General features: G+C 41.5%; 1 protein-coding gene across 1 annotated transcript in view; it reads left to right on the top strand.

Annotated features, from left to right (window-relative positions):
• KLHL22 (kelch-like family member 22) overlaps positions 1-10,188 on the top strand; it is a 70,719-nt gene that overhangs the window by 20,607 nt on the left and 39,924 nt on the right. Inside the window, exon 3 of the mRNA XM_006874916.1 lies at positions 5,361-6,079. Coding sequence (XP_006874978.1) covers positions 5,361-6,079 — 719 coding nt within the window. The remainder of the gene's footprint in view (positions 1-5,360; positions 6,080-10,188) is intronic.

The raw sequence follows: 10,188 nt of genomic DNA, 5'->3' as shown, positions 1-10,188 counted from the left end.
TAGGTCAAGTTCATCAAATTGTTTCAGATTACTCTTTTTTTCCTCTTCTTTCTTCTTCTAGTTGAGCTCTGATCATCCAGTCATTGAAACCAGGTCAAGTGGGTATTATCTGCAAGTGTGGGTGTTCTTGTGCATATGCCCTGTCTTCTTATCAGCTGGACACTTCACTCTCCACTCTGGTCCTCTGTGGCTGTGTCACCGACTCTGGGCCCACATATCCCTAGGTCTTGCCACACTGCTGGCCAATCAGGTCTCCACCCAATAGCACTGATACTTGATGTGAAGACTCTTTTCCTGTCTATTGGTATTTTGAGCTATTACCTCCGTAAGTATAGGTCAAGTTCATCAAATTGTAGCAATTTACCCTCGTTTCTTTTATCAAATAGTGTTTTTGTTTATCTTCCTCTAGTTGAGTTCTGATTGTCAAACCATTGAGGCTAAATTAAATTGGTACTGTCTGCAAGTTTGGGTGTTCTTGTATATCTTCCCTCACTTCATATAAGCTGGATGCTTCACTCTCAGCTATAGCCCTCCGTGGCTATGTCTTTGTCCATGGGCTCAGGAGGCCCCAGGTCTCACCGCACTTTGTACCAACCAACCCTTCCTCTTCTCTCTCTCTCATCTCAAGGTCAGTGGGAGTCTTTGGAATGTGGTTTATGTCAGCTCATATCTTCATTGCTGCCTTTCCCCCTTTTCTACTCACCAATAGACCAGTGTGGTCACCAGCAAGCTTATATGTCTGTTCATGTGTTCCCTTTGAGTTTCAGTCTTGGAGTGGAGTTTGTCCTGAAGGGGTTTGATTGCTTGCATTGAGAACTTTCTGGCAAATAACTTGCTTATTTTGCCTTTTTTGTTTTGGGTTTTTCTTGCATATCTTTCTTTGAAGATGGATCTTCTGTCACTCTAGCTGTGCCAGGCTGGTCTGCTTGTCCTTTCTAGTGGGAATGTCCCACCTCAGAAGGTTTTGGGTGGGGCTCAGGATGCCAACTAAGGTCCTGTACACTGCAAAGACTCTGTAAGAAGCCTGTTTCACTAGGCAAATTGCAGAACCCCTTTTAGGTATTATAATCAGGCTGAAGACGGGCTTACAAGTGTTCTGTAATCATCTTTCCCAACATTCCTTTCTATCCCACTCAAGTGTCTATTTTACAGTAGTAGGCGAGGGAAACCAATATTCATAAGACAGTCAAGCATCTTAGTATTATTTCCCCTCTTCAGACTATGCCTAGATCCCTGTATCACAGAGCCCTGTTGTTCTGAGATTGAGCATGCATCATTATTTACCTTTGCCCATTTAGCCCATGCATATCTGTCTCAGTGGTCTCCTATCTACCTTGTTCTTCCACCCTGTACCCTACCCTGTACCCTACCATCTTCTCCCTTCACCTTCCTCAAACCCCCCACCCCAGCCCACTGGTAACCAACAAATAATTTTCTTTTTTTCCCTTTTAGTGTGCGTATCTTTTCATAAGCTTTTACAATAATGGTCTTATGCAATATTTGTCCTTTTGTGACTGACTAATTTCACTCAGCATAATATCCTCAAGGTTCATCCATGTTATGTGGTGGCTTGCAGCTTCCTTTTTATTTTTCAAGGTAGCATAATATTTCATTGTGTGTATGTATTACATTTTGCTTATCCATTCTTCCATTGATGGGCACTTAGGCTGTCTCCATCTTTTTTCTATTGTGAATAGTGTGGTTATGAACATTGGTGTGCATATATCTTTTTGTATTATGCCTCGTATTTTTTGTGGGACTATACCAAGTAGAGGAATTGCTGGATAATAGGATATTTCTATTTCCAACTTTTTGAGGAACTACCATACTGTTTTCCAGAATGTTTGGACCATTTTGCATTCCCACCAGCAATGTAGGAGGGTCCCAGTCTCTCCACATCTTCGCCAGTATGTATTGTCCTCTGCTGTTTTGAACTTTGCTGTTATTGCTGGTTTGAAATAGTATCTCGTTGTTTTGATTAGCATCTCTCTAATGGCTAATGGGAGCTCTGGTAGTGTAGTGGCTACGAATTGGGCTGCTAACCTCAGGGTAAGCAGTTCGAAACTACCAGCTGTTCTGTGGGAGAAAGTCTCACCTTTCTGCTCCCGTAAAGATTTACAGCCTCGGAAACCCTGTACAGAATCACTATGAGTCAGAACCTACTCCACGGCACATAACAACCAACAACAATGGCTATTGATCGTGAACATTTCTTTGTATGTTTGTGTGCTGCCCGAACGTCTTCCTTGGTGAAGTGTCTGTTCATGTCCTGTGCCACTTTTTTATTTGGGTTGTTTGTCTTTTTCTTGTAGAGGTGTTGTAGTTTCCTATATATTTTAGAAATTAGTCCCTTGTCTGACATGTCATTTAAAAAAATTTTTTTCCCCATTCTGTGGACTCCCTTTTTACTCTTTTGCTGAAACCTTTGATGCACATAAGTTTCTTATTTTTAGAATGTCCCAATCATCTATTTTGTTTGTGTAATTTTCACAATGTTTGGTAGTCTGTGTGTGCCCTGGATTTGTTGTTGTTGTCACGTGCCATAGAGTCGGTACTGACCCATAGCGACCTTATGCACAGCAGAATGAAACACTCCCCGATCCTGGGTCAACCTTGCTACTGTTGCCACGCTTGAGTCCGCCGATGCTGCCACTTGGCCAATCCATTTCATTGGGGGTCTTCCTCTTTTTCTCTGACCCTCCACCTTAACAAATATGATTATCATTCTCCAGTGACTGGTCCCTCCTGACAATATATGTCTGAAGTATACCCTGTACAGGGTCGCTTTGGGTCGGACCCGACTCGATGGCACTTAACAACAACAACAACAATGAGAGACAAAGTTTGGTCTCTTGGCCTCCAAGGAGCACTCTGGTTGCACTTCTTCCAAAACAGATCTATTAGTTCTTTTTTTGCATCCCGTGGCACTTTCAATATTCTCTTCCAACACCATAACTCAAAAGCATCAATTCTTCTACAGTCTTCCTTATTCACTGTCCAGCTTTCGCAGCCCTTCAATTTGTCCCTAGTTTTCCACTGATGACCTTTATAATTCTGGGATTCACATTTAGGTCTTTAATCCATGCTGGCTTGGCTTTCGTTTATGGCATGAAGTAAAGATCTTGTTTCAGTCTTTTGCATATTGATTTCCAGTTCTGCCAGCACCGTCTGTTGAAGAGACTGTGTCTTCCCCACTCAGTGTACTTTGGCTCTTAATCAAAGATCAGTTGGCTGTATGTGGATGGGTTAATTTCTGGATTCTCAATTCTGTTCTATTGATCTATGTATCTTTCATTGTACCAGTACCAGCTTATTGTGACCACTGTAGCCATGTAGTAAATTTTGAAATCAGGTAGTGAAAGGCTTCCAACTTTCTTCTTCTTCTTAAGCAGTATTTTGCTTATCTTGGGTCTCTTTCCTTTCCACATAAAGTTTATAATTGGTTTTTCCATCTCTCTAAAGAATGTCATTGGAATCTAGATTGGGATTGCATTATATGTATAGATTGCTTTGGGCAGTATTGACATTTTCACAATGTTAAGTCTTCTTATCCAGGAGCATGGTATATTCTTCCATTTTTGTAAGTCTCTTTTGGTTTCTTGTAGTAGTGTTTTGTAGTTTTCGTTGTATAGGTCCTTTGTTTCTCTGGTTACATTTATTCCTAAATGTTTCATCCTTTGGGTGGCTGTTGTAAATGCTATTGCTTTCCTAATTTCCTTTTTAGGGCTGTCATTTTTAGTATAGAGGAATCCAACTGATTTTTGTATGTCTAACTTTTACCCTGCCACTTTACTGAATCTTCTAATAAGTTCCAGTAGTTGTTTTTGCTGAGTCTGTGGGGTTTTTTATGTATAGGGTTATATCATTTGCAAATAGAGTTTTACGTCCTCTCTGCCAATTTGGATGCCTTTATTTTCCCTATCTTGCCTTATAGCTCTGGCTAAGACTTCCAAAACAATATTGAATGGAGTGGTGATAAAGGACATCCTTGTCTAGATCTTGTTCGCAAGGGGAAGGTTTTCCATTTCTTTTCATTGAGAATGGTTAGCCATTGGTCTTTTATATATGCTTTTAATTATGTTGAGGAATTTGCCTTCAATTCTTATACTTTGTTGAGTGTTTTTATTAGGAATGGATGTTGGATTTTGTCAAATGGCCTTTTTCTGCATCAATTGATATGATCATGTGGTTCTTTTCCTTTTTCTTATTTACATGGTGGATTATGTTGATTGTTTTTCTAATGTTGAACCATCCTTGCTTCCTGATATGAATCCCACTTGTTCATGATATATTATTTTTTTGATGTGGCGCTGGGTTCTGTTGGCTAGGATTTTGTTGAGAATTTTTACGTCTATGTTCATGAGAGATACTGACCTATATTTTTCTTTCTTACTGACATTGTTCTCTGGTTTTGGTATGAGGGTTATGCTTGTTTCATAAAATATATTAGGAAGTTTTTCATCCCCACCTATATTCTGGAATAATTTGAGTAGAATTGGTGGCAGCTTGTCCATGAATATATGGTAGAACTCACCAGTGAAGTCATCTAGGCCTGAACTGTTTTTGGTTGGTAGTTTTTTTGATAAACCTGGTCATTTTCTTCCTTTGTTTTAGGTCCGTTCAAATTTTCTACTTCACTCTGTGTAAGTTTAGCTAGGTCGTGGTTTTCTAAAAATGTATCCATCTCCTCTAGATTTTCAAATTTGTTGGGGTACAACTCTTCATAATATTCTGTTATTATCCTTTTGATTTCTGTTGTTTATGTTGTTACATCACCCATGTTTATTCTATTGCATGTTATTTGTGTCTTCTTCCTTTTTTCTTTTGTTTGCTTTGCCAATGATTTGTCAATTTTATTAATCCTTTCAAAGAACCAGCTTCTTGACCTGTTGATTTTTTTTTTCCTATAGTTTTTCTGTTGTCTATCTCATTTATTTCTCCTCTAATCTTTATTATTTCTTTTCTCTTGGTGACTGTAGGTTCCCTCTGTAGGTGTGCTATAGCTGAGGAGGGCTCAGTCTTTGCTTTCCACTTGGGGGGGATGTTCTGGCTGCAATGTCTCTTAAGCTGTGTCTATGCCATTCTCTTCCATCTCCCACCTCCATCACAATTTCCCAGCATGGCTTTGGATGTAGGAGCCCTGGTGGCATAAGCAGGGAGTGCTAACCATAAGGTTGGTGATTCAAACCCACCAGCTGCTCCAAGGGGGAATGATGGAGCTATCTGCTCCTGTAAAGATTTCCAGTCTCTGAAACCCTAAGCAGCAGTTCTTCTCTGTTTTCTAGTGTTACTATTAGTTGGAATCAACTCAGTGGCAGTGGGTTGGCCTTGAATTGGTGTCCATCTCTTTTCCCTTGCAGATCCCAGAAATTATACACTTTTGCTGTGACTTCCTCATGTCCTGGGTGGATGAGGAAAACATCCTTGACGTGTATCGGCTAGCAGAGCTATTTGATTTGAGCCACCTGACCGAGCAGCTGGACACCTACATCCTCAAGAACTTTGTGGCCTTCTCACGGACTGACAAGTACCGCCAGCTCCCCCTGGAGAAGGTCTACTCCCTTCTCAGCAGCAACCGCCTAGAAGTCTCCTGTGAGACCGAAGTCTACGAGGGTGCCCTGCTCTATCATTATACCCCTGAGCAGGTGCAGGCTGACCAGGTTATGCTTCATGAACTTCCCAAACTCCTGGAGACTGTGCGGTTCCCGCTGATGGAACCCGAGGTCCTACAGCGGCTCCACGACAAGCTGGGTCCCAGCCCACTACGAGATATAGTGGCCAATGCCCTCCTGTACCACCGGAATGAGAGTTTGCAGCCCAGCCTGCAGAGTCCTCAGACAGAGTTGCGTTCAGACGTCCAGTGTGTTGTTGGCTTTGGGGGCATTCATTCCACACCCTCCACGGTCCTCAGCGACCAAGCAAAGTACCTGAACCCCCTATTAGGAGAATGGAAGCACTTCACTGCCTCCCTGGCGCCTCGGATGTCCAACCAAGGCATTGCGGTCCTGAACAACTTTGTGTACTTGATCGGAGGGGACAACAATGTCCAGGGATTTCGTGCTGAGTCCCGGTGCTGGAGGTAGGAGAGGCACTTGTCTAGAAGTCACAAACTGAGGGGGTATAAGTTTAGGGATGGGTTCAATGGGACAATTTGCCATGGCCTGAAGCAGTGCAAGCATGAAGAGATGTTCTCCTGTGGGCCTCTTAAGCAAATGTTGCAGCTTGTCAAGGACTCAGCTGTTCTGTAGAGAAGGCTGGTTGACTCAGAGAATGGAGATGGCAGTATAAGGGGGACCCAAGTTCTCTTCCCATCTATTGTCACTTCTTCCCATTTGCAAAGTCTTGTTGGCCAGGGCTTGGTTGTGAGTAAACAGTGAGCACCCAACTGCCAAGAGCCAAAGCATGGGGAGTTCTGGGCAGGAGGGCCTTGGAAGAGGGGACATGGGAGCTGGAGAGCTGCTGGACCAGGCAGTCACTTCTTTCCATATGCTCTCTCTCCAGCATGGTGGGGAACAGCTGCCTGCTGATGTTCTGGGTGAGCAGTGCTCAGTTTGGAGACACAGGGAAGGCTGCTGAGTACCATGTCTCCTCTGAGAGTATCATCCACTCCTCTACCTCTTGTCACCAGAGATTGCATTTTAAAGCATTGGTGCAGGAACTGCATAGAAAAAGCTACCTAACTTGTAACAAAGTCTTGCTTTATTTTTTTCCTTTTGTGGCATCTAGATGATCTGAATACTGATAGTAGGCCTTACCGGGTTGTAGAAGTTGGTCCCAAGTTACCACGTCTTCATCATAGTTAAAATAATTTGTTTTATTTTGCTGTAGCATTTCCATGACAATTTTCAATGGGATTATAAAACATTAATAACCTGAGTACCCACTGTCATTGAGTTGATTCTAATTTAGTAAGCCTGTAGGACAGAGTAGAACTCTGTAGCGTTTGTGAGGCTATACCCCCCATCTTTATAAAGACAAAGCATACTACCTCATCTTTCTCTGGTGGAGTAACTAGTGGGACCCAGCTGCTGACTTGTTAGCACCTAAGTGTTTAACGTACTATACCACCAGGGCTCCATAGCTGTTTGCTACCAAAAAACCAAGCCCACTGCCCTCGAGTCAATTACATAACTCGTAGGGATCACACAGTAGTACAACTTTCCCATACGGTTTTCAAGCCTGTAAATCTATATGGAAATAGGCAACCATATCTTTCACCTGTGAATAAAACATAAAGTGTCATGAAAATTCTAACGTCATGGATGTACAGAAGAAAAGCAGTGTTATGAATTTACCAAGGACCCCAGAAAATGTTGATAGTAGCTCTTTGCTTTATTTCTCAATTTGTATAGGTTGATTCCAAACCTAGATTAAAATGCCTAGAATTGTTCAGATCTTTATATATTGTATATATATATATTAAAAAAGCAGATTTTTGTTATCTACAAATTACTGGCTTGAGAATTTATCCTGACTTTGTAGAAAATCAATAAAGAAGATGTGGAGTGAGGGACATAGTAAGGCGATAAGAAGCCAATGAAATTTTAGTTGCGTCCGAATCACAAAAGGATAATATAAATGTGTGTGCACATTTGTGTGTATGTCCTGGTGTGGAGCTGTGGGTTAACACGCCAGACTGCTGAGCCATTTGAACTGTGAGGTTGGCAGTTCAAACTCACCATTCGCTCCTCAGAAACCCTATTACAGGGTCACTATGGGTCGGAACCAACTTGATAGCACTTCACAACAACAGTGGACACAGGATTAATCGCTGGACTGCTAATCAAAAGCTTGGTGCTTCAAACACATCAGATGCTCCACGGGAGTAAAGTCCTGGCAGTGTGGTCCTATCAATGGTATTGCTGTTTTTAAGTGCTGTTGAGTCAGTTCTGAGTTACAGTGACCCTGTATAGGATTTCCGAGGAGCGGCTGGTGAGCTTGAACTGCCAACCTTGAGGTTCAAACCGACCTTGCAGTCCAGTGCATTAACCTTCAGTGTCACATCAGGGCTCCATTAAGATTACACTCTAGCAAACCCTATGGGGCAGTTCTGCTCTGTCAGGTGTTGCTATGAGTCAAAATTGACTCAACGTCACACCATAATAACTGTGTGTATGTGTTATTATTGTTGTTATTAGGTGTTAACGAGTTGGTTCTGACTCATAGCTACCTCGTACACAACAGAACAAAACATTACCTGGTCCTGCACCAACCTCATAATTGTTGCTACGTTTGAACCCATTGCTGCTGCCAGTGTGCCGATCCATCTCATTGGGGGTTTTCCTCGTTTTCTCTGACCCTCAACTTTAACAAACATATCCTTCTCCAGGGGCTGTTTTATTATTCTTCCTGATTATATGTACAAAGTATGAGAGACAAAGTCTGACCATCTTGGCTTCCAAGGAGCATTCTGGCTGTACCTCTTCCAACACAGATCTGTTTTTTCTTTTTGCAGTCCATGGTACTTTAATATTCTCCAACAGCATAACTCAAGTGCATTGATTCTTCTGCCGTCTTCCTTATTCACTGTACAACTTTCGCATGCATATGAAGTTACTGAAAATGCCGTGGCTTGGGTCAGGTGCACCTTATTCTTCAAACTGACATCTTTGCTTTTCAACACTTTAAAGAGGTTTTGCGCAACAACTTTGTTTAATGCAATATGTTATTTGATTTTTTTTTTTTTAATGTTTTATTGTGAATTATGTGATAGTTTACATGGGAGAACATTAGTTTTACATTTCATTGCCATGGTTACAATCCTCTCCATGCATCATCAACCAACTAAAGGGTGTTACAATACAAGCCTGCCCACGGGTCGTCAGCACACAGCCCCTCTTCTCTCTGTGTCTGAAGTCCCCAGCTGTTCCATCTCTCCACATCATCATCTCTGCCTCCATCTCAGGTGTCACTGCTTCTCTGGGTAGGTTCCCGCTCTCTGCTCTTCTCCCTTGATGGTCCCAGGGACCTCCACTCCTAGACTGAAAAGTTAATCACTCTCCTCCTTGCTACAAAACGTGTACCTTTACATTTCCAATCCTCACAAGCAGTCCTGTCATTTGATTTCTTGACTGCTGCTTCCATGAGTGTTGATGGTTGATCTGAGCAAAATGAAGTCTTTGAAAAAACTTCAATCTTTTCTTCATTTGTATATGGATATTATTTATTGGTCAAATGGTGAGGATTTTTATTTTCTTTACATTGAGGTGCAAGCCATATCGAAGGCTATGGTCTTTGATCTTCATCAGTAAGTATTTTAAGTCCTCTTCATTTTCAGCAAGCAAGGTGTATTATCTTGCTTATCACAGGCTGTTAATGAGTCTTCCTCCAATCCTGATGCCATATTTTTCTTCATGTAATCCAGTGTCTCAGATTAATTGCTCAGCATACAGTTTGAATTAGTATGATGAAAGAATACAACCCTGGCACATACCTTTCCTAATTTTAAAACATTCTTTGTTCCATTGTTCTAACAACTGCTTCTTGGTGTGTGTACAGGTTCCTCATGAGCACAGTTAAGTGTTCTGGAATACTCATTGTCTGCAATGTTGTCCATAGCTTGTCATGATCCACACAATTGAAAGCCTTTGTGTAGTCAATAAAAGCACAGATAAATATCTTTGTGTATTCTCTGCATTCAGCCAAAATCTGTCTGATGTCAGCAATGATATCCCTCATTCCATGTCTACTTGTAAATCTGGCTTGAACCTCTGGAAGTTCTCTCAGTGTATGGATGCAGCTATTTTTAAATTATCTTTAGCAAAATTTTACTTGCCTGTGATAGTAATAATTATTAGCCAATGGTTTTCGCATTCTTTTGGGCCACCTCTCTTTGAAACGTGCACAAACATCGGTGCCTTCTAGTCAGTCAGCCAGATAGCTGTCTTCCAAATTTCTTTGCATAGAAGAGTGGGTGCCTCCAAAGCTGCATCAGTTTGTTGAAAGTTTCAATTTTTATACCATAAATTCTTGATGTCTTGTTCTCTTTGTACTTCTGCCTTCAGTGTCATTGGCTCTTGATCATATGCTACCTATGGAAAGCCACCATTTCTTTTTGGAATAGTGACACTGTGTACTCCTTCCATCTTCTTTTGATGCTTTCTGAATCATTCAGTATTTTGCCCATAGAATTCTTCAATATTTCAAGTCATGGCTTAAATTCTTTCTTCAGTTCCTTCAGCTTGAGAA

The sequence above is a fragment of the Chrysochloris asiatica genome, unplaced genomic scaffold (genome assembly GCF_000296735.1).
Source record: "Chrysochloris asiatica unplaced genomic scaffold, ChrAsi1.0 scaffold00306, whole genome shotgun sequence".
NCBI classification, from domain to species: domain Eukaryota; kingdom Metazoa; phylum Chordata; class Mammalia; order Afrosoricida; family Chrysochloridae; genus Chrysochloris; species Chrysochloris asiatica.
The sequence above is the reverse complement of the archived record's forward strand: the minus strand, read 5'-3'. Positions and strand labels throughout refer to the sequence as shown.